Consider the following 27037-nt stretch of genomic DNA (forward strand, 5'->3'; position numbering starts at 1 on the left):
TGCACGGCCCCCTCATCCCTATCCTGCTATGCACGGCCCCCTCATCCCTATCCTGCTATGCACGGCCCCCTCATCCCTATCCTGCTATGCACGGCCCCCTCATCCCTATCCTGCTATGCACGGCCCCCTATCCCTATCCTGCTATGCACGGCCCCCTCATACCTATCCTATGCACGGCCCCCTCATCCCTATCCTGCTATGCACGGCCCCCTCATCCCTATCCTGCTATGCACGGCCCGCTCATCCCTATCCTGCTATGCACGGCCCCCTATCCCTATCCTGCTATGCACGGCCCCCTCATACCTATCCTATGCACGGCCCCCTCATCCCTATCCTGCTATGCACGGCCCCCTCATCCCTATCCTGCTATGCACGGCCCCCTATCCCTATCCTGCTATGCACGGCCCCCTCATACCTATCCTATGCACGGCCCCCTCATCCCTATCCTGCTATGCACGGCCCCCTCATCCCTATCCTGCTATGCACGGCCCCCTCATCCCTATCCTGCTATGCACGGCCCCCTCATCCCTATCCTGCTATGCCCGGCCCCCTCATCCCTATCCTGCTATGCACGGCCCCCTCATCCCTATCCTGCTATGCACGGCCCCCTCATCCCTATCCTGCTATGCACGGCCCCCTCATCCCTATCCTGCTATGCACGGCCCCCTCATCCCTATCCTCCTATGCACGGCCCCCTCATCCCTATCCTGCTATGCACGGCCCCCTCATCCCTATCCTGCTATGCACGGCCCCCTCATCCCTATCCTGCTATGCACGGCTCCCTCATCCCTATCCTGCTATGCACGGCCCCCTCATCCCTATCCTGCTATGCACGGCCCCCTCATCCCTATCCTGCTATGCACGGCCCCCTCATCCCTATCCTGCTATGCACGGCCCCCTCATCCCTATCCTGCTATGCACGGCCCCCTCATCCCTATCCTGCTATGCACGGCCCCCTCATCCCTATCCTGCTATGCACGGCCCCCTCATCCCTATCCTGCTATGCACGGCCCCCTCATCCCTATCCTGCTATGCACGGCCCCCTCATCCCTATCCTGCTATGCACGGCCCCCTCATCCCTATCCTGCTATGCACGGCCCCCTCATCCCTATCCTCCTATGCACGGCCCCCTCATCCCTATCCTCGTATGCACGGCCCCCTCATCCCTATCCTCCTATGCACGGCCCCCTCATCCCTATCCTGGTATGCACGGCCCCCTCATCCCTATCCTCCTATGCACGGCCCCCTGATCCCTATCCTCCTATGCACGGCCCCCTCATCCCTATCCTGCTATGCACGGCCCCCTCATCCCTATCCTGCTATGCACGGCCCCCTCATCCCTATCCTGCTATGCACGGCCCCCTCATCCCTATCCTGCTATGCACGGCCCCCTCATCCCTATCCTGCTATGCACGGCCCCCTCATTCCTATCCTGCTATGCACGGCCCCCTCATCTCTATCCTCCTATGCACGGCCCCCTCATCCCTATCCTGCTATGCACGGCCCCCTCATCCCTATCCTGCTATGCACGGCCCCCTCATCCCTATCCTGCTATGCACGGCCCCCTCATCCCTATCCTGCTATGCACGGCCCCCTCATCCCTATCCTGCTATGCACGGCCCCCTCATCTCTATCCTCCTATGCACGGCCCCCTCATCCCTATCCTGCTATGCACGGCCCCCTCATCCCTATCCTGCTATGCACGGCCCCCTCATCCCTATCCTGCTATGCACGGCCCCCTCATCCCTATCCTGCTATGCACGGCCCCCTCATCCCTATCCTGCTATGCACGGCTCCCTCATCCCTATCCTGCTATGCACGGCCCCCTCATCCCTATCCTGGTATGCACGGCCCCCTCATCCCTATCCTGCTATGCACGGCCCCCTCATCCCTATCCTGCTATGCACGGCCCACTCATCCCTATCCTCCTATGCACGGCCCCCTCATCCCTATCCTGCTATGCACGGCCCCCTCATCCCTATCCTGCTATGCACGGCCCCCTCATCCCTATCCTGCTATGCACGGCCCCCTCATCCCTATCCTGCTATGCACGGCCCCCTCATCCCTATCCTGCTATGCACGGCCCCCTCATCCCTATCCTGCTATGCACGGCCCCCTCATCCCTATCCTGCTATGCACGGCCCGCTCATCCCTATCCTGCTATGCACGGCCCCCTCATCCCTATCCTGCTATGCACGGCCCACTCATCCTTATCCTCCTATGCACGGCCCCCTCATCCCTATCCTGCTATGCACGGCCCCCTCATCCCTATCCTGCTATGCACGGCCCCCTCATCCCTATCCTGCTATGCACGGCCCCCTCATCCCTATCCTCCTATGCACGGCCCCCTCATCCCTATCCTGCTATGCACGGCCCCCTCATACCTATCCTGCTATGCACGGCCCCCTCATCCCTATCCTGCTATGCACGGCCCCCTCATCCCTATCCTCCTATGCACGGTCCCCTCATCCCTATCCTGCTATGCACGGCCCCCTCATCCCTATCCTGCTATGCACGGCCCCCTCATCCCTATCCTCCTATGCACGGTCCCCTCATCCCTATCCTGCTATGCACGGCCCCCTCATCCCTATCCTGCTATGCACGGCCCCCTCATCCCTATCCTGGTATGCATGGCCCCCTCATCCCTATCCTGCTATGCACGGCCCCCTCATCCCTATCCTGCTATGCACGGCCCCCTCATCCCTATCCTCCTATGCACGGCCCCCTCATCCCTATCCTGGTATGCATGGCCCCCTCATCCCTATCCTGCTATGCACGGCCCCCTCATCCCTATCCTCCTATGCACGGCACCCTCATCCCTATCCTGCTAAGCACGGCCCCCTCATTCCTATCCTGCTATGCACGGCCCCCTCATTGCTATCCTGCTATGCACGGCCCCCTCGATATGCAGGGCCCCCATCTCCGTCCTAGTATGCAGGGCCAAATTGTTATACTGGTATTATTGGTCCCCATCCCTATCCTGGTATGCAAGGTCCCCATCTCCATCCTGGTATGCATGGCCCCATCCTTACAAGCTGCTTACAAGCCGAGGACAGTTGACGGAATACTCACTGCTCTCCACGCTGGGACTATGTGCGTGGAGAGCAGTGAATATTCATTGCTCTTTAATAGGGAGCACAGTGTTAGCCGCACCCGCCGGTTTCCTGCAGCTGCCAGTCTTTCATGTGTGCCGTTACTAAAGGGAATAAATATTCACTGCATTCCACACTTATGGGAGTGGAGAGAAGTGAATATTCATTGCCTTAAGTAGCAGGGACACATGAACGCCCGGCTGCTGCAGGAAGCCGGCTGCTAAGGCCAACAGTGTGTCAGCTATAAAGATAAAGGAATATTCACTGCCCTCCGTGCCCATGGGTGTGGAATGCAGTGAATATTAAATTCTCTTTAGCATCAGGCACAGGAGTTGGCCACAGGGGCCGGCTCCTGCCTCCTGTGACCCGCTGCTCTGCCGCAAACCGCTCCCCCACCTCCCCACCACAGACAGACAGGTACATCCGCACTATAAGATGCACCACCCATTTTCCTCCACATTTTTGGAGAAAAAAAGTGTGTCTTGTAGTCCGAAAAATAAGGTATTTCCTTATGACCTTGTCACTTTACCTCCAATTTACCAGTTTTGTTTTTTATCTCTACTTGTTTGGCTTTTATAGACTGTTAAGAAGTAACCTTGATAAAATAGTTTTATTTCTAATTCCAAAAGTTGGAACTACTTTATGTCAGGGAGCATGTGTCTGATAGCTCTCTATAGAAACGAATAGACTATGAAAAGAGACAGATCCCAGAACCAGAGCAAAGGGTGGATCGGCACTGGTTAGACGATTTGGGCATGTTTTGCTAATGTGCCATTTAATAGGCCAGACATTATTCCCTTACTTGTTTATGCACCTCACAGAGGTCAACCACATTGTGCAACTCGAGTCCTTGAAAGCCGGCATCGGTGGCATCCAAGCTTTGAAAATCTCCAACCATCCCATAACCTACACAAAGAGAAAACAAAGTAAAGCACAATATTTATAAAAATTCCTTGAGAAGAAACCACAATCAATGTTTACAGTGATGGGGAAGAACATGAAAGAAGATGGCAAAAATACAACATCCAATCGTGTCGAAAGATATCAGAGCGTACTGTAAAAGTCTGCGCATTCCAATGGAAACCTATATACAGTATAAGACACGTCTACTCAGTAGGCACCGACCACTGACCATAATCAATTCTCTTACCCAGTTTCTTAATTTTGGTAGAAGAAAACAGGTCCTTCATGAAAGTGACGAGTTCTGAGCTTCCTCCTGAATCGCAGCTCTGCAGCAAGTTTCCTTGTAAAACATCCAACAAGAAAACTTCATCCTTCACTGCCAGCTGAATAAGAGACACGTTCGGCTTCCCCAGTCCACCAAATGATGGCCTCCACTCCATGTCTACCCCCACGATCTGTCCATCCTGGAAGACAACAGGTAGTAAGTAGGAGCCACAGTCAGGAGAAAAAACTAGTGAAAAAGAGGCAGAGATTACTTGGCTATTTCCTAACCTCCTGGGACTTAAAGGAATTTTCTCATCTTTTGAAATGGGGAACATCAAAAATTTCTTGTAAAAACACATATTGCTTAATAAAAAAAAATGACTCGGTTCTCAAGAACGGCGAGATTTTTAATTCTATAGTACACATCTTGTTATCTAGGCTACCAGCCACCTGTGCAGTATTATCAGCGGTAGCGCAACTCTTGCAAGTTCTTTATATAGCTTGCAAGCGCTGCTCTAAAGCAGGGGTCCCCAACTCCAGTCCTCAAGGCCCACCAACATGTCATGTTTTCAGGATTTCCTTAGTCTTGCCCCGGTAATAATTGCATCACCTGTGCAATGCAAAGGAAATCCTGAAAACATGACCTGTTGGTGGGCCTTGAGGACTGGAGTTGGGGACCCCTGCTCTAAAGTAGGCTGGATCTTTTCCATCTCTAGCTATATGCGATTGCTGCAGCAGAAAAAAAAAAAATGGGGATATGACATAAATGACAATCCCCAATAAAGTACCTATGAAATAAAATTATTGCTATTAAGTCATTTATAAATAATTATTATCTACTATATAATTGTCTAAGGGTCACTTCCGTCTGTCTGTCTGTCACGGATATTCATTGGTCGCGGCCTCTGTCTGTCATGGAAATCCAAGTCGCTGATAGGTCGTGGCAAAACGCCCACGACCATTGCCACGACCAATCAGCGACGGGCACAGTCCGGTGGCAACATGGCCGCTCCTTCCTCCCTGCAGTCAGTGCTCGCTCCATGCTCCCCTCCAGTCACCGCTCACACAGGGTTAATGCCAGCGCTAATGGACCGCGTTATGCCGCGGTGTAACGCACTCCATTTACGCTGCTATTAACCCTGTATGACCAACTTTTTTACTATTGATGCTGCATATGCAGCATCAATAGTAAAAAGATCTAATGTTAAAAATAATAAATAAAAAAATAAAAAGTCGTCATATACTCACCTTCCGGCGCCTTTCCCGCTCCTCGAGATGCTCCGGTGACCGGTCCATGCATTGCGGTCACGCGAGATGATGACGTAGCGGTCTCACGAGACCGCTATGTCATCATCTCGTGAGACCGCAATGCACTCGAGACCGGAGCGCACGAGGAGCGTCGGTAAATGTTTCCTGGATCCAGGGGCCAACGGAAGGTGAGTATATAAATATTTTTTATTTTAATTCTTTTTTTTAACAGGGATATGATGCCCACATTGCTATATACTACGTGGGCTGTGCAATATACTACGCGGGCTGTGCAATATACTACGCGGGCTGTGCAATATACTACGCGGGCTGTGCAATATACTACGCGGGCTGTGCAACATACTACGCGGGCTGTGCAATATACTACGTGGCTGGGCAATATTCTACGTGGACATGCATATTCTAGAATACTCGATGCGTTAGAATCGGGCCACCATCCAGTTGAATTATAATTTAATAACAACTAAGTTTGTTGTTTGTAGGCTCCCCCTAGTGGTGGCTGCATGCAGCTAAAATATATCCATCTAAAGCTAATGAACAGAAATTAGGCAAAATTTTAGAAATTTGCAGCCACAGCAAAGCCAATGAATGGGAAATTCCCTGTTACTCTGGCCACAGTTACAGACCCCTTTACTCCAAGAATTGGTGCTGGTCAATAAATATAAAGGGGCAGCCGACATGCCAGCTTTCATGTGGAAGGCTGCCTGCTAGTGAAAGTAATTTATAGCTTTGGGGACATAATCTCTGAATAATTTAACACTACATACTTTAGCATCCCTTATGTTAGTTTTACTCCACATCGTTCGTGCCAGAGCAGGCAATAAAGAAATGGAGCAAATCAGCCACATCATGCTTAACATCACTTTTCATTAGGTTTTGCTGACAGTTTCCTCCATACCCTGACCCCTAGTCGTGTTAGTCTGGAGCCTCTCCATGCAATGAGCGATGACACAGGAAAAAGGCCTCATGTTCTGATATTAATCATTCCGGACAACGCTGGGACATCTTCCCATTACCTTCAGGACCATGACTCTGCAGCCGGACAGCTCTGTGCTATTCTGCAGGAAATGAACTTTGCTCCTGGGAATAGGAAGCTGGTAGAAGTGGTTTCTTCTGGCTTGTGAATCTCCAGTGTTTTTCTCGCTTTCCGACAGCCTGTAACATTGAACAGAAACTAGTGTTGGGGAAAGCTGGGGAAGGAGGGGGAATCATTAATAAAAGTATTGAGAAATGGAAGTCGGGAGAGGACAAGAGGAAGTCAAGAGACAAGGTGAAACATTTGGAAAGTGTACAAATAATGTGACAAGAGGATGAGGGGTTATTGAGATGAAAACCAATCCTCAGTACATGTAAAGCTGGCTGAAAACTAGATACTAGATATTTGCTGTCAGATTAATTTCTGATGGACCCAGACTATCCAGGGATATCAGGGACCATCATTCCTTTGAATGGCCACCATGTAACACTAACAATCCCCAAACAGAAACTAATCATCAAGGATTTCAGAAGCCACTATGATCACTGTGCAGTTTCCTTTCAAGAAGGCTCACTCACGATAAGACAACCCCTTTAATTTTGCAATACTGAACCTTAGGGATTGATTAGCCCTGGTAAATGCTTCAATTAGCCATTAAATTCTGTCTTATTTCTAATTCTTGGATCATTCAGTTGACAGTTTTTGTACGTGCAACGCCAATTTGCTAACAAAAATTTTTTGGAAGGGTTGGTGCCAAATTTCTGGTTCATGACTTGGGTCATCATTTTATTATTATTATTATTATACTACAGTAATTTCTACAGTCTTATTTGGACTTTAACCCCTTAGTGACCGCCAATACGCCTTTTAACTGACCTGAGATATAAGAGACTTATATCCCCATACAGGTGACAATCCAGTAGCTGTCAGCTGTCCACTATAGCTGACAACTTGCTGCATCAGCCACGATCAGTGTTTGCACCGTCCAAATCTATTTAACCCCTTAGATGCTGCTGTCAATAGTGACTACATCATTATTAACGGTTAACAGACTGTGGGGGCTTCCTCTTTATCCCAATTGGTGGTCTCAGATCATAATTGTGTGGTCCTGATGTTTGCCATGGCAATTCATGACCAAATAGCGGCCTTAAAGTCTGTCGGCTGTAGTAATCTGTTCAGAAGTTAGTGACATTTAGGTGATAAAAATGCATATTTTCATTTTTCTCATGCCACTTTGCATTAATTCCTGAAAATCACCCGAAGGGTTAACAAATGACCTGACTGCAGTTTTCAATATATCAGGGGGTGCTGTTTTTAAAATGGTATCACTTATGGGGATTTCCCTATAAATAGGACCCCCAAATTCACTTCAAACATGGATAGGTCCCTAAAAAAATACATTTTGTAAATTTCCTTGAAAACAATTTAAATTGTTGCTACATTTTTAATCCTCCTAAAATGCTAACAAAATAAAATAACATTTTGCAAATGGTGCTGTTGTAAAGCCGACATGTGGGAAATGTTATTTATTAATGTTTTGCTGTGGTATGACTATCGGGATTAAAGGGATAATCATTCAAAGTTTGCAAATTGCTAATTTTTTAACATTTTTTTCAAATTTCTGATATTTTTTATAAATAAACATAAAGCATATCAACCTAAATTTACCATTATCATAAAGTATAATGTGTCACGAAAAAACAATCTCAAAATCACTGGGATTTGTTGAAGCATTCCAGAGTTATTACCACATAAAGTGACACTGGTCAGATTTCAAAAATTTGGCTCTGTCACTAAGGGGTTAAACATGTTAGCTGTTTAAAAAATAAACATGAAAAAAATAAATACAGATCAAGCAGAACATGAAAATGAATGGGTGTAAAGGAAACATTCCAACCCCTAAAACGTATAAAATATTTTTACGATCCCTTCTGCAATGCCCAACTCTGGAAATCTCTAGAAATGCTTATGACCTGGTCTTGGGAGGAAGGAGAAGTGTCACTTTTCATTAAGCACAGATCTGTCTGGAGCAACTGAGAAGAAATTTGCAATTACACAATTAGCGGAGGGTGGCATGAGTTACGGTAGATAAGATGGGCACAGATAACACTTTCATTGTAAGTGTGCAGCCATTTGCCTAATTTAAGGATGGCAATAAACTCAGGATGTTGATTCCTTCCAGATGGACTCGGGAGACAATTGGAATCTTACAGATGACATCAAGGGACTGTCAATTACAAAAAGGAGCAGGGAAACTTAGAGAATTTCTACCTAAAAAGGGACCAGGAGAGACATTACAAATTTTTACTAGCAGAAAAAAAATTAAGAAAATTCTATCCAGTTGCATTATAAAGAGGTTCTACAATGAAGAACCGCATCGATCGACTCTAGAGGGAAATTTTATCCCCTGTAGAATGCAGTGGCTGTGCCCACGCCCGACCATCGCTCCATTCATTCCCGATTGGGCTGCCAAAAGCTACACTTGGCATTTTGACAGACTCATAAAAAAATGAATGTAGTGGTGGTCGGGTGTGTACAACTCTGCTCTATTCTAATGGGGAAAAAAGTGCCCTGTTCTGCTGATCGGTGCAGACCCCCAATAATCTTCAAATGATCACATATCCGAAAGACAGGTGATATTCTTCCCTGATCAACCTTTTTAAAAAAGGTTCTCCACTACTTAGACCAGGCCACGTTAAATGCTATAGTCCCCCATGTAAAATAAAAAACAACATCTAGTCAGCTCAGGGGCCAGCCCTGTTCCAGTGATGTTGGCCCTGTATTTGCTGAAGTTTGTGAGACAATGTCATGTCAGCGGTCACTGAAAAGCTGCAGATTTCACTGTTCCCTTACATGGAACAATTCCGTCAGAGGGAAATGTGAAGGCTGCATCCAATCAAAGAACACTGGTCGTGAGCAGCGCTCTAGTGATATAATGTCATGGGAGCACAGTCAGAAGCTGAAATTGTTGAAAGGGTGCCAGCCCCAATGGCGAGTATATGTTTTTTTATTTATCGTATAGGGAGACATCAACATTTAAAGGGCCACTGTCACCCCCTCCAGCCGTTATGAACTAAAAGAGCCACCTTGTGCAGCAGTAATGCTGCATTCTAACAAGGTGGCTCTTTTAGTTTTGTGTTCAGGTATTACTAAAATAAAGCGCTTTGAAACTTTGCAAAAATACCTATCTTTGTCCACGGAGGCGGGTCCTCAATCCCCAGCTTGAACGGTACTCTGCTGTCACTCACATCTTCAGGGGCTTTTGGCGCCGCCCCCTCCGCGCTGTTTTCTCTTCAAATCCGGCGCCTGCGCTGTGTAAATCTTTGTGGGGCAGGGGGCGTGGCCTGAACGTTCATGTGAGCGGACGCGTGACAGAGCGCTCCCGCTGCCAAAGTTAATATTATCCTTATAAGCCGCAGCTGAGCGGCGATTCACAGCGCTTACCGGCTGCAGGAGAGTCCCGGGAGTGCGGCGGTGAATAGCGGCGGCCCCGAGGTCGGTGAACATGACCAGGAGGAGACAAAGAGACGCCGGAGCCGGCGAGGCAGGGACCGGCCAAGATGGCGCCGACGCCAGGGAGAAGGCGGAGAAGGACAACGCGGCATGCCAGAAGAGAATGTCGGCGGCGGCAAAGCTCCAGCAGTTTGCTAGAGTGGAAGCCGCAGGGAACACAGGAAAAGCAGAGGAGGACGACGGAGTGGACACAGACACAGAAGGAGAGGAGGAAAGCCCAGCAGAGGAGCAGGAGGTACAACAGGGGAGCAGGGATGGTGACATGGCGGTGGTAGTAGGGGGACCTGAAGATAAGGAGTCAGGAGCAGAGCCCACCCTTAGAGATGTCTTTGCACTGGTATCATCCTGCAAACAATCCCTGACCCAGCAGATACAGGAGGTTAAAGGGGATACAGCCCAGATAAATGCAGCCCTGCAGAAGATTGACAAACGTGTGGGGGCTGTGGAGGAAAGAGTGAGCACGGCAGAAGACCATATAGTGCAGCTGCAGAAAGCGGAGAGGAAGTTTGCTCAAACAATATCGGAGCTAGCTGCAAAAAATGAGGATCTGGAGAATAGGTCCAGAAGAAATAACATTCGCATAGTGGGTGTCCCTGAAAAAACTGAGGGGAGGAATCCCACGGAGTATATTGAAAGCTGGCTCCTTGAGACTTTTGGCGATGCAGCACTGACAAAAGTATTTGCGGTAGAGAGAGCCCACAGGGTCCCACCGAAACCACCTGTCCCTGGAGCAAGTCCCCGTACCATGCTTGCCAAAATCCTAAACTACAGAGACAGAGACATTATCCTGAGGAAGGCTAGAGACATGACGGATCTGACAATTGGAGGTCAAAGAATTGCTATTTACCCTGACTATTCCGCCCTGGTACAGAAACAACGGATGATGTTCACGGGTATCAAGAGACGGCTGAGAGAACTGGGAGTGCAATACTCCATGATGTTTCCGGCACGACTGAGAGTGGTAGCGATGGATAAGATTCACTTTTTCCAGACGCCGGAGGACGCTACCCAGTGGATAGATCTTAACGCTAAAAAACTTAAAGGGAAAGGAGATTGAAAATGTGGGGCGGGTTGGTCGGGAGGTATCTTAATTCTTTCAAAAAGGGAAAAAAAAAAGAGATTGACTGACAGTACACTGGTAATTGAAATGTGAAGGTTGAAGGGTGGAGTTGGGTATTACTCAGGGAACGCACTGGGAGAGCTGGTGCGGCGGTGAAATATGAGGGAGGAAGGGTGTGCAGCGTACTAAAAAGTTTATTTAGTTTCTTGCAGTTGTAATATAATACAGGTTTAATTATACTGTTCTTCTAAGAATTGCGCCGAATTCTGTTATAAACGGTAGCGGGAGGCGGAAAGAGAAGGTTTAGCAAGAGTGTTCGCAACGGGTGATGGTGCCCCACTCTTGATAAGAGGCAGAATGTATAATATTGGGGGGGGTGGGGGAGGGGGGGGGGGGGTGAGGGTGGGGAGGGAAGTTAGACAGCTCAGAACCGGGAGTATAGACATAACTAAGGATGATGAGTCACATAATAGGGGACCGCTTTAAGATATTGAGCTGGAATGTGAGAGGCCTGGCGGATAAGTCTAGGAGAGCTGCGAGCTTGCAGTATGCGAAGGATCAACGGGCTTCTATGATATGCTTGCTAGAGACGCACTTGATACAGGAGAAAGTGGACGTACTGAATAGACGTTGGATACAGAAAGGGTATCACTCTACCTTCTCGACGTACTCAAGAGGTGTGTCAGTGTTGGTGCCGGTGGGAGTGCAGTATGAAGAGGTGAAAGTATGCGTGGATGCTGAGGGTCAGTATGTGGTGATACAATGTATATTGTATGGAGTGAGATTGTGTGTTGCGGCAATGTATATTCCACCTCCATATTCAAGTAAGAAGATCAGGGAGGTATTGGAGAGGGTGGAACGATGGGAACCACTGCCACTCTTAATTATTGGGGATTTGAACAATATATGCGATGACTTTTGGGATAAAAATAAGAACACCCAGAATAGGTCGGAGGGGCACACTACAACATTTGGAACCTATGTGCGTGAATTAGGCATGATTGATCTATGGAGAGTCAGACATGTTGGGGAGAGAGGATACTCGTGCTATTCGCCGGCTCATGCTACGCTATCCAGAATTGATATGGCACTGGGTAACCGCCTGTTGGACACAATGGTGGGGGAGGTGCGTTATCTGCCGAGGGCCCTTTCGGATCATAGTCCAATTGAGGTGGAGGTTAGGTTGTTGGGGACACGGACTACAAGCGGGAGAGAATGGAAGATCCATCCTAACTGGTTACAGAGTATTGACTTGGACGGTATAGGGAAGGAGGTGACGGAATTCTTTGCGTTAAATGATGGGAGTACTGATGCTCTGACTGTTTGGGATGCAATGAAAGCGTACCTGAGAGGGCTACTATTTAGAGACATTAGTAGGTGTAAGAGGAGGACAAGGGAAGCGGAGAGAGTGGCATTGGAAGAGTTGAAAGCCGCGGAGGACGAGATGGTAGTACTGGGGACCTCCGAGGCAGAGAAAAGGTTGAGAACAGCGCAAAATTGTATGGAAAAGATTCTGCTGGGAAAAGCTGAAAGGAAGCGGGAGTTTCAGAGGGTGGCTTATTTTCAGGAGGGAGAAACAGTGGGACACATGCTATCGGTGGTAGCCGCGGCTCAGCGTAGTACCTCATATGTACACTCGTTGGTTTCGGATGGGGGGAGCAGGGTATCTGAAACACCTGATATTATAAAGGTCTTTGCGGACTTTTACGCGGACTTATATTCCTCCAGGGTCAATGAGTCAGCCGGAGATACGGAGACTTTCCTTGAGAGTCTGGGTCTTCCGAAATTGAGTGAGGAGGATAGGGTGAGCCTCGATGCCCCTATCACCGAGGAGGAACTGAGTCGGGCGCTGAAGTCTATGGCCAATGGGAAGGCACCTGGGGTTGATGGGTTACCAGCCGAAATCTATAAAAGTTTGGAGGAAGTGCTGATTCCCAGATTAAAGTTAGTACTGGAGGAGGCTGGATGTAAAGGGTATCTCCCAGCATCTATGAGGGAGGCTATTATAGTGGTTATTCCGAAGGAGGATAAGGATCTGGGGAAGCCTGAGTCATATCGGCCAATCTCTCTGTTAACCATTGATGTCAAACTCTTGGCCAAGGTGTTAGCTACCCGTCTGTCTAGTGTCATTACTAACCTTGTGCATCCGGATCAGTCTGGTTTTATGCCTGACAGGTCTACAGCGGTTAATCTGCGGAGGCTGCATATGAACCTGCAGCTGAAGTCTGACAATTGTGGCCGAAGGGTTATTGCATCCTTGGACGCCCATAAGGCGTTTGACAGTGTGGAGTGGGGATATCTCTGGCGGGTGTTGAAATGTATGGGTATTGGTCCGCAATTTGTGGCGTGGACTCAACTGTTATATTCACTACCAACAGCTAGAATTAGAGTGAATGGGGAACTTTCTCAGCCTATAAAGCTGGCCAGAGGTACGAGGCAGGGTTGCCCACTGTCGCCCCTTCTGTTTGCCTTAGCTGTGGAGCCATTGGCCGCCAAGATCCGACAGTCGGATGAAGTCCCTGGGTTCAGTTATGGGAGTGTTGAGGAGAAGATTGCGTTATATGCAGACGACATCCTACTGTTCCTAGCGGACCCGGATGAAGCCTTGAATGGGGCTATCGAGATCGTTGGGAAATTTGGAGACTTATCGGGATTGAGGATAAACTGGGATAAATCGGTCCTCTTTGAGGTGGATGGGGTGGAGGAGAGCAGAAGTGAGCCATTGGGAGAGGGGCGGCTTAGGGTAGTATCCCTTTTCAGATACCTGGGAATATGGATCTCGATGCCAGTTACAGAGTTTCTGTATAGGAATTTGACACCTCTCGTGGGCGCCCTTAAAGCAAAAGTGGATGCATGGAATAAATTGCACTTATCGGTGGTGGGGAGGGTTAATCTAATTAAAATGGTTCTGATGCCCAAATTACTCTACGTCCTACATAACGCGCCAGTTTGGATTCCACGTGGGAAATTCCGGCAGATTAATGCTCTATTTAGAAGTCTGATATGGGGGAGGCGGTACCCACGTATTCGCCTGGAGACGCTTCAGCGACCCAAGGAAGATGGAGGATTGGCTTTACCCAATCCTGAGTTATATTTTCTTGCAGCCCAGAGCCAACATTTGAAGGGCTGGGCACGGGAGGTGTCCTCCAGTGCGGTACAGCACTTGATGGAGAGGGTGACAGACCGACGACCGGTAGCGCAGTGTCTGGAGGATGGTTCCTTGGGAGTATTGGGGAAATTATACCCAACTATGTTTTTGATATATAAATTATGGACCAGACTGCGACAGATTCGGGGGGTTACGGGGCTGACTAAATTTACACCGATATGGTTTAATAATAATTTGGTTGAGTTTGCGGCCCTTGGAGTGCTGGCGGAGTGGAGGGCCAAAGGAATCCACTTGGTGGCTCAGATAGTTCAACAACGAGGATTAAAGTCCTTTTCGCAGCTGCAAGGGGAGTTTGGACTGAGACCGACTGGGGAGTATCAATATGCTCAGATGAAACATGCTTTTAAAGCTCAAAACAGGGGCGGTGGTGTTGAGATCCAAGAGGACATAGTTCTGGAATACGTGTGTGGGGAAGGGTCCACAAGGGGAGTCATTACCACCCTTTATAAGGACCTTCTACATGCATATTTGCTAGACTTCCCTTTAAAAGCGAGAGCGAAATGGGAAAGAGATTTAGGCCCAATGGAGGATGAAACCTGGGAGTCGGTGTTGGAGTCGGTCCCACGAGTGTCGCTGAGCGAGCCGTATAGACTATCGCAGCTGTACATCTTGCACAGAGTCTATAAATCACCGGAAGTGTTGTGCAGAGCGGGGTTGCGTGCTGACTCTGAATGCCCGAGACGTAAGACTGGGAATGCAGGAATATACCACATGATGTGGACATGTCCAAGACTGGTTGCTTTCTGGTTGGTGGTAATGAGCCGTGTGGAAGGGGCGTATAAATGCAGAGTGCCGAGAGATCCGATAGTGTGTATACTAGGATATGTAGAGGAAATTAGAGTGGATAACATCTGGAAGATAGCAATAGCTAGGCTATTATACATGGCAAGGAAGGTAATAGCAAGGAACTGGATCAAGGAGGAACCGCCTACAAGGGGTGAATTCCTGAATTATGTTAAACATGGTCTCAATCTGGAAAAGGGGGTCTATAAAAGACGTGGGAAAATAGAAACGTTTGACAAAATGTGGTCTCCGTGGCTCGAGCTGGGAAGAGTAGTTATGGGAAATGGGAGAGTGAGAGCCTCTGAAAGGAAGAGAGTGCTAGAGGAACAAGCGAACATAAGTGAGTCAAATGGCTCAAGGAACCATCAATACTGGTAACAAAAGTATAACTGGGAAGGAGCTGTCAGGGGAGGGGGAGGTTTGGGTATGGTTGGGATTGTTGGGGGTTTGGAAAATGTTAAAATTTTTGTAAAATACTGGACAGTGCATAAATTGTATTGTGCATGTTTGCTTTCAATAAAAAACTATTTAAACAAAAAAAAAAATCTTTGTGGGGCAGGCGCAGTGAGCTCTGGCGGTCTGACGTCCCAGCCAGGCTTGGAGACTGCGTCTGTGCTGGCAGTGTGGCCACCCATCTCAGTAATCCCTGCCCCGCACTGTGTTATGCATTAGGCACAGTGCGGGGCTGGGATTCCTGGGCATGCACACTGCGTGTGACAGACTGTCACCCAGGTCCCCCGCCTTACAGCCTCTGTCTATTCAGCTGATCGTGCCTCCTCTTCCTCATAGCAATCGCCGGGACGATCAGCTGAATAGACAGAAGCTGTAAGGCGGGGGACCTGGGTGACAGTCTGACACACGCAGTGCGCATGCCCAGGAATCCCAGCCCCGCACTGTGCATAATGCATAACACAGTGCGGGGCGGGGGGGGTGTCCTAGCTGGCCATGTGAGCGGACGCAGGGAAAAGTGCTCCCGCTGCCAGAAGGACTAATAATCCTGATTTAACCCCGATTTTCGGGGATACTTACAATCCTCCGGCTGGCTGAAGGTCCGGAGAGGGCAGCGGTGCGGAGCGGCGGGTCCGGAGTCGGCGACGATGAACAGGAGGTGGCAGAAAGACGCTGGCACCGGCGATGCAGGAGCCGGCCAAGATGGCGCCGATGCAAGGGAGGACGCCGAGAAGGAGAAAGCCGCATGTCAGCGGCGTATGGAGGTGGCCGCAAGGCTGCAGCAGTATGCCAGAGTGGAGGCTGCTGAGGAGGCAGAACCAGGATCCGGAGCTGGAGCTGGCCAGGAGGTGGAGGAAGCAAGCACAGCCGAGCAGCATGAGGTATAGAAGGGGAAAGAAGGAGGCAGCATGGCGGGGGCTAGTGGGGGACCTGGAGGCATACCGCAGGGAGAGGAGCCGACCCTTAGGGATGTAATCACCCTGATCTCCTCGTGCCAGCAATCCCTGAATTCCCTAGCCCAGCAGATGCAGGAAGTTAAAGGGGACACGGCACAGATTAATGCGGCTCTGCAGAAAATGGACAAACGTATAGGAGTGGTGGAGGAGAGGGTGAGCACGGCAGAAGATCACATAGTTAAGCTACAAAAAGCTGAAAAGAAGTTCGCCCAAGCAATAGCCGAGCTCGCTGCAAAAAATGAGGATCTGGAAAATAGGTCCAGAAGAAATAATATACGTATAGTGGGGCTGCCTGAAAAGACTGAGGGGAGAAATCCCACTGAGTTTGTTGAGAACTGGCTGTTGGAGAAGATTGGGAGCACAGTGTTGACAAAAGTCTTTGCTGTTGAACGGGCTCATAGGGTCCCACCGCAGCCCCCTGCCCCAGGAGTGAATCCCCGTACCATGCTTGCTAAAATACTCAATTACAGGGACAGAGACATTATCCTTAGAAAGGCTAGAGAGATGGATGATCTAACGGCTGGAGGTCAGAAAATCGCCATTTATCCGGATTATTCCGCTGCGGTTCAGAAGCAGCGGATGAAGTTTACTGGAGTCAAGCGGCGGCTGAGGGAGCTGGGAGTGCAGTACTCAGTGATGTTTCCCGCCAAGCTGAGACGGGTGGCTTTTAATAAGACCCACTTTTTCCTGACACCGGAGGACGCTACCCAGTGGCTTGACACCAATGATAAAAAGCTGAAAGGAGTGGATTAAGAAGGAGTTGGTGGAATTTTTTGAGATAAATGAGGGAAGTGTAGACGTGCTTACTGTGTGGGAAGCCATGAAAGCGTACTTGAGAAGGCTGTTGTTCAGGAATATTAGTAGGTGTAAGAGGAAATCGAGAGAGGCAGAGAGGTTGGCGATTGATAGGCTGAGGGTGGCGGAGGATGAGATGGTAATAACGGGTACTCTGGAGGCTGGGAGGTTAAAGGCAGCTCAGAGTCAGTTAGAGGCGGTTTTGCTGAGTAAGGCTGAAAGGAAGAGGGGATTCATGAATCTGGCTTATTACCAGGAGGGTGAATCAGTGGGTCATTTGCTATCGCTGGTGGCATCTGCCCAGAGAAATACTTCCTTTGTTCACTCTCTGGTGTCTGGGAGCGGTGTTGCTGTCTCTGAGACTTCAGAGATTTTGGAGATTTTTGCAGATTTCTATGCAGACTTATACTCCTCTCGGGTGGATAGGTCGATGGAGGACATGGTGGCGTTCCTTGAGGAGTTGGAGCTCCCAAGGCTGAGTGACATGGATAGGGAGGATTTGGAGGCTCCCATTACGGAGGAGGAATTGGGACGGGCATTGAAGTCGATGGCTAATGGGAAGACGCCTGGCGTGGACGGATTTCTTGCCGAAATTTATAAAAACTTGGGGGAAGTGTTGATCCCTAAATTGAAGGCGGTCTTGGAGGAGGCTAGGAATGGTGGAAGGCTACCGGCACCTATGCGGGAGGCCACAATAGTGGTGATTCCAAAGGAGGGGAAAGACCCGACACAGCCGGACTCATATCGGCCAATTTCTTTGCTTACTATAGACATTAAACTCCTGGCTAAGGTGTTGGCGATGAGGTTGACAAGCGTTATTTCCGGCCTGGTACACTCAGATCAATCTGGCTTTATGCCTGATCGGTCAACTGCGATCAACTTACGAAGGCTGTATATGAACTTGCAACTCAGATCCGATAACTGTGGCCAGAGAGTTATTGCATCTTTAGACGCTCACAAGGCGTTCGATAGTGTGGAGTGGGGGTATCTCTGGCAGGTGTTGTGAAGAATGGGGTTTGGACTGCAGTTCATATCCTGGATTCAACTAATGTACTCGATGCCGATGGCCAGGGTTAGGGTGAACAGGGAGTTGTCACGGACCATACAATTGGCTAGAGGGACGAGACAGGGGTGTCCGCTTTCCCCCCTTTTGTTTGCTCTGGCTGTGGAACCACTGGCTGCTATGCTTCGACGGTCTGATGAGGTGACGGGGTTTAAATATGGGATGATTGAAGAAAGGGTGGCGTTGTATGCGGATGACATTTTGTTATTTCTGGCTGATCCGGTTGCATCCTTGGAGGGAGCCATTGGGATTATTGAACGATTCGGATCAGTGTCGGGGCTTAGGATAAATTGGAGTAAGTCTATCTTGTTTAAGGTGGACGATGCGGGTGGGGAACCACTGGAGAATGGGCGACTGGAGGTGACGAGTAAATTTAAGTACCTTGGAATATGGGTATCTATGCCGGTCACTGATTATATACATGAAAATCTGACTCCAATCTTAGGTGTCCTCAAGGCAAAAGCGGATGCTTGGCTTAAGCTGCATTTATCTGTGGTAGGTAGGGTGAATTTTATCAAAAGGATTCTGATGCCGAAAATACTGTATATTCTCCACAACGTGCCGGTTTGGATACCACGCAGGAAATTTAGACAGATCAACTCTCTGTTTAGAAATTTGATATGGGGGAGACAGCATCCGCGTATCAAACTGGAGACACTTCAGCGTCCCAAGGATGATGGGGGTCTGGCATTGCCTAACCCTGAAATATATTTTCTTGCAGCCCAGAGTCAGCATCTAAAGGGCTGGGCGCATGAAGGGTCATCTGGAGCGGTACAGCGGTTGATGGAAGTGGTGACAAAAAGAAGGCCAGTGGTACAATGTTTGGAGGATGGATCCTTGGAGAGTCTGGGGAAGCTACATCCGACTGTGCTGTTGATACGCAAGCTGTGGAGTAGATTGAGGCACATACGTGGGATCATGGACTTGACTAGATACTCTCCGCTATGGCATAATAACAATCTGAAAGAATTTGAGGCATTGGGGGTACTGATAGAGTGGCTGGGCAAAGGGATTCAGTATGTGTACCAAATAATTGAGCAAAGTGAACTGAAATCATTTTCCCAATTGCAGGCGGAATTCGGTCTTGGGACTGCAGGGGAGTATCAGTATTTGCGGATGAGGCATGCCGTTGGAGCTCAGAGTAGGAACGGAGGTATTAGGATTCAAAGGGATATAGTACTGGAGTATGTGTGTAATGACGGGCGAATGGAGGGGTCATATCCACTCTGTATAGGGATCTGTTGCACACTTTCCTATTGGGGTTTCCAATAAAGGCGAGAGCTAAATGGGAAAGGGATCGGGTCCAATGGATAATGAGACTTGGGAGTCGGTGTTAGAATGGGTCCCAAGACTGTCGCTGAGCAAACCGTATAGACTGTCACAGCGTTATGTGATACACAGGGTTTATAAGTCTCCTATAGTGCTATACAAGGCAGGATTGCGTAATGATTCTGAATGTCCGAGGTGTAAATCTACGGATGCTGATATTTTCCATATGATGTGGACATGTTCGAGGTTGGCTGCCTTCTGGGTGGTAGTTTTGAGTCGTATGGAAGGTGCGTATGGATGCAAGGTGCCAAGGGATCCAGTTGTCTGTTTGTTGGGATGCGTGGATGAGATTGGAGTAGATAAACACCTAAAGATAGCTATAGCCAGATTGTTATACATGGCTAGGAAGGTAATAGCTCGAAACTGGATTAGGGAAGAGCCGCCGTCAAGAGGAGAGTTCCTCCAGTATGTGAAACAGGGCCTGACACTGGAAAAGGGGATTTATAAGAAGAGAGGGAAAATGGAAACGTTCAATAAATTATGGTCTTCATGGATTGCTATGGGATAGTAATGTAAAGTGTGGCTTATACGATCGGTTGAGGGATTAAATATTCTATTGTCTTAATGATGGAAGTAATTAGCAAGGTGAGCTGCTTTGGGGGGTGGGGGCGGGGGGGCCTTGGGATCGAAGGGGATTGTTTGAAGGGGGAGGGGGGGACTTTGTATTGAAAATGTGAATCTAACATGTTAATTGCCTTGTTATTCTTAATAAAAATCTATTTGAACAAAAAAAACACAGTGCGGGGCAGGGATTACTGAGATGGGTGGCCGCACTGCCAGCACAGACGCAGTCTCCAAGCCTGGCTGGGACGTCAGACCGCCAGAGCTCACAGCGCCTGCCCCACAAAAGATTTACACAGTGCAGGCGCCGAATTTGAAGAGAAAACAGCGCGGAGGGGGCGGCGCCGAAAGCCCCTGAAGATGTGAGTGACGGCAGAGTACCATTCAAGCTGGGGATTGAGGACCCGCCTCCGTGGACAAAGATAGGTATTTTTGCAAAGTTTCAAAGCGCTTTATTTTAGTAATACCTGAACACAAAACTAAAAGAGCCACCTTGTTAGAATGCAGCATTACTGCTGCACAAGGTGGTTCTTTTAGTTTATAACGGCTGGAGGGGGTGACAGTGGCCCTTTAAGATGGGGTTCTCCAAAAAGAGGACAACCCATCTTTAAGCTCACTGTAAATAAATATCCTTCGAGTGCAGGGGATGCAGAGGTACGAGCTGCACTCAGCCAACGCATAGCTTCATTCTACCCTTTCCATGATGCTCCCCCTCAATGGCAGATTGTGGGGGAAAGAAGGATCAAGTTTGTTGGCCAATCGCAAGATGTATCTGGCAGCGGTCCTCACTGAAAACACATGCAGCTAAAGCAAGTGTGTATCAATATGGGGGAATTAGTAGGGAAAGCTGTTGTATGAATTGGTAACTTGTAGCGAAAACGGTCGGAATTTTTACATTTCCATCATTTTATGCAAAAAAAAAAAAAAAGCTTCTGACCGCTGCCCTTCAGTCTTATTTCTGAGACCTGGAGGGAGACATGGGTGCAGACTTGTTAAGACAAATATTCCCAGGACTCGAGGAGAAAGTGTCTTTCAGCGTTTCTCATGGGAATTGGATAGATTCCAAACACACACAACACTTTTCCTGTGAACTCATGCGTGGCAGTGAATGTGTTAAGTAGTGGAAAGCGGCTTCTACGGTTTTCAGACAGACAGGTAAACTTGTAAAAATCTTCAAAAAAAAAAATTGAAAATCATGGCTCTTTTGAGGACCTGTGCTTCCCACGCTGCATTATAAATGGGGATATAGAAGACCTGTCCGGGGCTCTGCTCTCTAAGGTCACTTGTGCAAATACCATGGGGCATTTTGTCAATATTTGTGCTGCCTATTTAGCGATGGTGTGCATTTTCATGGAGCACAGAGAGGATTCTGATCCGGATGAGTCCAGAGTGCCAAGTGGGGTTGGTGGTACGTATTTACACTGTGGCTTCGGGCCTGGGAATATCGCTTCTCACACGCCCTGGCCCCGGTACCTGAGCGCTGGGAACCTGTTTGGCACACAGGATGTGAGAATCCTTCTTTGCAAAGTGAGCTCACTAAGTGCATGTAGTTCTCATACATGTGAGATTGTTCTCGCCAATATGTAAGTCTACACAGCTACAGGCCGAGACCACCGTAGGGGCTCAGCGGTAATCATATCTGCCAAAAGGTTAAATGCAATGAAAGAAATCACAGCCATGAAAATCGCTGAAGCTGAATCTATATATAATATATCTGAGATCTCACTCACATCTCCTGAATACTAATGTCCTGAAGGATATCTGCCACATTTCGAGGAAGAGATTCTTTGGGCATCCCGAATTTCAGAGCCCAGAACCCGGCTGCTTGAAGACCACTATACCGACACAACAAAGCGATACACTGCTCCTGCAACCAGAGATTCCCGGCAACTGTGTTCTGTATATATATATATAAAAAAAAAAAACAATTCTAGTGGTCCATATTCAGAAAGCTAAGCAAAAAGGATGAAGGGACAGTACATTCAGCAAATAACCCATCATAAAGTTTTCTCAAAGATACTTTGCAATTTCCAGTGTTTGCTCCCTTTTAGAAAAAAAAATACTCCAGAGTTCAAAATCCCCAAATTTACATAAATCAGCGTTACCTGCACGTGGTCGACCCAATTTTCCTGTGTCATTGTTTTCTGGAAAAGGAGAAATATATTATGTAGCACACTGAAACTTCCAACCATTGTGAACTCCACCCAAACATAGGAATTCAATGCAGCTGTCCAAAAAAATTACCAATGCTGTGCCGACTATAGAGCTGCATGGTAACATTACAGCGCATTACTGAGACTGGTCTCTTGCCAGATCCAATCATTCACGGGAAGTCGCTTCATCACATTGGCTCATTACAGTATTACGGTATATTGTGACATGCAGGTAAAGATCTCAGAAAATCTTCCATACATCTTAATCCATAGGATATAAGGGTCAATTATTCTATTCCATTATAAATTGACAGTCCTATTAAAATGACTTAAGGTACCGTCACACTAAGCGACGCTGCAGCGATACTGACAACGATCCGGATCGCTGCAGCGTCGCGGTTTGGTCGCTGGAGAGCTGTCACACAGACAGCTCTCCAGCGACCAACGATGCCGGTAACCAGGGTAAACATCGGGTTACTAAGCGCAGGGCCGCGCTTAGTAACCCGATGTTTACCCTTGTTACCATCGTTAAAGGGACACTGTCACCTGAATTTGGAGGGAACAATCTTCAGCCATGGAGGCGGGGTTTTGGGGTTTTTGATTCACCCTTTCCTTACCGCTGGCTGCATGCTTGCTGCAATATTGGATTGAAGTTCATTCTCTGTCCTCCATAGTACACGCCTGCGCAAGGCAAGATTACCTTGTGCAGGCATGTACTACGGAGGACAGAGAATGAATTTCAATCCAATATTGCAGCCAGCATGCAGCCAGCGGGTAAGGAAAGGGTGAATCAAAAACCCCGCCTCCATGGCTGAAGATTGTTCCCTCCAAATTCAGGTGACAGAGTCCCTTTAAAGTAAAAAAAACAACCACTACATACTTACCTACCGCTGTCTGTCCCCGGCGCTGTGCTTCTCTGCTCTGGCTGTGAGCACAGCGGCCGGAAAGCACAGCGGTGACGTCACCGCTCTGCTTTCCAGCCGCTGTGCTCACAGCCAGAGCAGAGAAGCACAGCGCCGGGGACAGACAGCGGTAGGTAAGTATGTAGTGGTTGTTTTTTTTACTTTAACGATGGTAACCAGGGTAAACATCGGGTTACTAAGCGCGGCCCTGCGCTTAGTAACCCGATGTTTACCCTGGTTACCAGCGAAGACATCGCTGAATCGGCGTCACACACGCCGATTCAGCGATGTCAGCGGGACGTCCAGCGACGAAACAAAGTGCTGGCCTTTCTGCCCCGACCAGCGATATCACAGCAGGGGCCTGATCGCTGCTGCCTGTCACACTGGACGATATCGCTAGCCAGGACGCTGCAACGTCATGGATCGCTAGCGATATCGTCCAGTGTGACGGTACCTTAAGTGTAAAGACCACCAAAACTATAGTACTACCCTGCACACATTACATAAGGCAGGCAAGAGGCCAGACATGGATCACTGCTCCAATACTGATCCTACTTATGTTTGGATGGTGTAATAACAAAGAATTTCAACAGACATTACAGAAGAAAAGGGACCAGTTTTGTAAAATTTTTATGCAACTTATCCTCACCTGATCCTGAGTTACATCCTGTATTATACCCCAGAGCTGCACTCACTAATCTGCTGGTGCAGTCACTGTGTACATACATTACATTACTAATCCTGAGTTACATCCTGTATTATACTCCAGAGCTGCACTCACTATACTGCTGGTGCAGTCACTGTGTACATACATTACATTACTGATCCTGTCCTGTCCTGATCCTGAGTCACATCCTGTATTAGGCTACGTTCACACGGTGCGGTTTTTGCTGCGGATCCGCAGCGGATTTGCCGCTGCGGATCCGCAGCCGTTTTCCATGTGGGGTACAGTACAATGTAACCCTATGGAAAACGAAACCCGCTGTGCCGACGATCCTGAATTTCCACGGAAAAACCGCGCGGAAACGCTGCGGAAAAAAAGAAGTACCATGTCAATTCTTTCTGCGGATTCCGCAGCGGGTTTCCGACTGCACCAATAGGAAAGTGCAGTTGGAAACCCGCAGAGGAATCCGCAGAAGAAAACGCAGGAAAATCCGCAGTGCAAAATGCAATGATTTTGCACTGCGGATTTTCCAAAAAAGGACCTGAAAAATCCGCAGGAAATTCAGGATCGTGTGAACATACCCTTATACTCCAGAGTTGCACTCACTATTCTGCTGGTGCAGTCAGTGTGTACATACATTACATTACTGATCCTGTCCTGATCCTGAGTTACATCCTGTATTATACTCCAGAGCTGCACTCACTATTCTGCTGGTGCAGTCACTGTGTACATACACAACATTACTTATCCTGTCCTGATCCTGAGTTACATCCTGTATTATACTCCAGAGCTGCACTCACTATTCTGCTGGTGCAGTCACTGTGTACATACACAACATTACTTATCCTGTCCTGATCCTGAGTTACATCCTGTATTATACTCCAGAGCTGCACTCACTATTCTGCTGGTGCAGTCAGTGTGTACATACATTACATTACTGATCCTGTCCTGATCCTGAGTTACATCCTGTATTATACTCCAGAGCTGCACTCACTATTCTGCTGGTGCAGTCACTGTGTACATACACAACATTACTTATCCTGTCCTGATCCTGAGTTACATCCTGTATTATACTCCAGAGCTGCACTCACTATTCTGCTGGTGCAGTCACTGTGTACATACATTACTTATCCTGTCCTGATTCTGAGTTACATCCTGTATTATACTCCAGAGCTGCACTCACTATTCTGCTGGTGCAGTCACTGAGTACATACACTACATTACTTATCCTGTCCTGATCCTGAGTTACATCCTGTATTATACTCCAGAGCTGCACTCACTATTCTGCTGGTGCAGTCACTGTGGTATCCTGTAGTGATCCTGAGTTACATCAATATGTTACTTCTGCAATACGCCCAATCCCCCTGGCTACCAATAGTCACTCTTGTACCCAGTTCCCATTATGATCATAATTAGGAGACATACATCTCAATGTGACGATAAGACTGCATGCTTGAATTTCATTCGCTTTTACATATAACTTTTCTTGTTCTCTGATGGCAGAGGAAGGTGCAGGACCCACAAGACACGGGTAGTAGAGGTATGTATAGAGAACACACTACTCCACTTAATCCAGAGAAGCCTTCAGTGAGTAGACGCCTGTTACTTCTTAGTCTTAATTTGTATCTGGTGAACGGATACTAATTTATAATAATTACATTGTTTAGCAGAGGGCAGAACTAATCGGATATAAAGATCACATCCTTGCCTCTTCCTAGAATACTCTGCATCACACTGGCCACATTTCTGTGGTACATCAGACTCACTTATAATATCCCATTATAAGAGGTAAGTTCCCCATTCAGCTACGTGACGACCACTGATTTCAAAGCAAACTGTGCAAATCTTCAGTTGCCCTGTGGTGTCTCATCTGCAGGAAACCCTTTGATCAGCTCATCACTACTGGGAACCTTGTAAAACAAGGATATTGGAGAACCCCTTCAAGAATGTTTTTCGTTAAATACAAGTTTTCCAAAAGCTGCAAATAGTAAACTCACTTTCACGCTGCACAGCTATTCCTCCAGTAATGTAGTGTGTGCAGGCGGATGCCAGACACTTACCTCCACAAATCTCTTGTACATGAGGTATTTCAGGGTGCCCAGGTGGCGCTGGTTTATTATGTTCGTGCAGAGAGCTGAAAGTAAAAGAACATATCCATAGATCAGGATGCATAGGATCATCAGAATGATCTGCTGTGTTTTATTCACACCAGTTTGGGGTAAATTCATTTCGATCGCTTTTTGCATTTTTTTTTTTTTACAGTGTTGTGATGGGCAAAAAAACTGCAATTCTGGGATCCCATTTTTTGTTCTCTTTAAAGGCGTTTACCCATGAATGTAATTAATTTTATATTTCGTTAGATCAGACATTTCTAGACACAGTAATATTACATATGTGCATCCTGCAAAAAACATATACTGGGTGTATACAGTATCACATGTCAGAGCCATTCCCCGCAGATATAGATGAGGCAATAATCCAGACATACACCCAATAGACGGTTCAGATGTGACGTCATCTCACTCACCTGGATCCAGATTATTGGTTTCCAGCAACCGAAACGCCAGCTTGCTAAGAGTCTTCAAATTCAGTTTGTCAGGTTTAACAGGAGGAATACCCACGTACTCTCTGAAACAAAGATCACAAGAGAGGACATTGGGACTTTATCCAGCTAAATGCACCAAAAAGTGTATTCCATGACATGCTATATAATTACTATGTGTTTCAGACACTTTCTATGCTTTGCTGCATGACTCCAGCTGAGCTGCATTGTTTATTGGTGTATGATGTAGTCAGACTCCATCACACTCCTTCAAGCTTTAGGCTGTGTTCACACGTTGCGGTTTTTTCGCGGTTTTTCCCGATAAAAACGCTATAAAACCGCAAAAAAAACGCATACAATAAGCATCCCATCATTTAGAATGAATTCCTCATGTTTTGTGCACATGATGCGTTTTTTTTCCGCGAAAAAAACGCATCGCGGCAAAAAACGCAGCATGTTCTATAATTTTCCGTTTTTTTTTTGCGGATTTCCCACTCCATAATGCATTGGGAAGTGTCCGGAAAAAACCGCGTCAAAACCGCAGCAAAAACGCGTGCGGTTTTCTTGCGGATTTCTTGCAGAAAATGTCCGGA

General features: G+C 47.8%; 1 protein-coding gene across 8 annotated transcripts in view; it reads right to left on the reverse strand.

The window, feature by feature from the left end:
• The window catches only part of EXD3 (exonuclease 3'-5' domain containing 3), a 356324-nt gene that overhangs the window by 199802 nt on the left and 129485 nt on the right, over nt 1-27037 (reverse strand). For all 8 annotated transcript variants that reach the window (XM_069747665.1, XM_069747666.1, XM_069747671.1 and 5 more), the window contains 7 exons: nt 26430-26530; nt 25963-26036; nt 22289-22327; nt 21914-22080; nt 6545-6683; nt 4243-4459; nt 3895-3998 (listed from right to left, as the gene is read on the reverse strand). In XM_069747665.1, the coding sequence (XP_069603766.1) occupies nt 3895-3998; nt 4243-4459; nt 6545-6683; nt 21914-22080; nt 22289-22327; nt 25963-26036; nt 26430-26530 (841 nt within the window). The remainder of the gene's footprint in view (nt 1-3894; nt 3999-4242; nt 4460-6544; nt 6684-21913; nt 22081-22288; nt 22328-25962; nt 26037-26429; nt 26531-27037) is intronic.

This window comes from Ranitomeya imitator, chromosome 2 (genome assembly GCF_032444005.1).
Source record: "Ranitomeya imitator isolate aRanImi1 chromosome 2, aRanImi1.pri, whole genome shotgun sequence".
Taxonomy (NCBI): domain Eukaryota; kingdom Metazoa; phylum Chordata; class Amphibia; order Anura; family Dendrobatidae; genus Ranitomeya; species Ranitomeya imitator.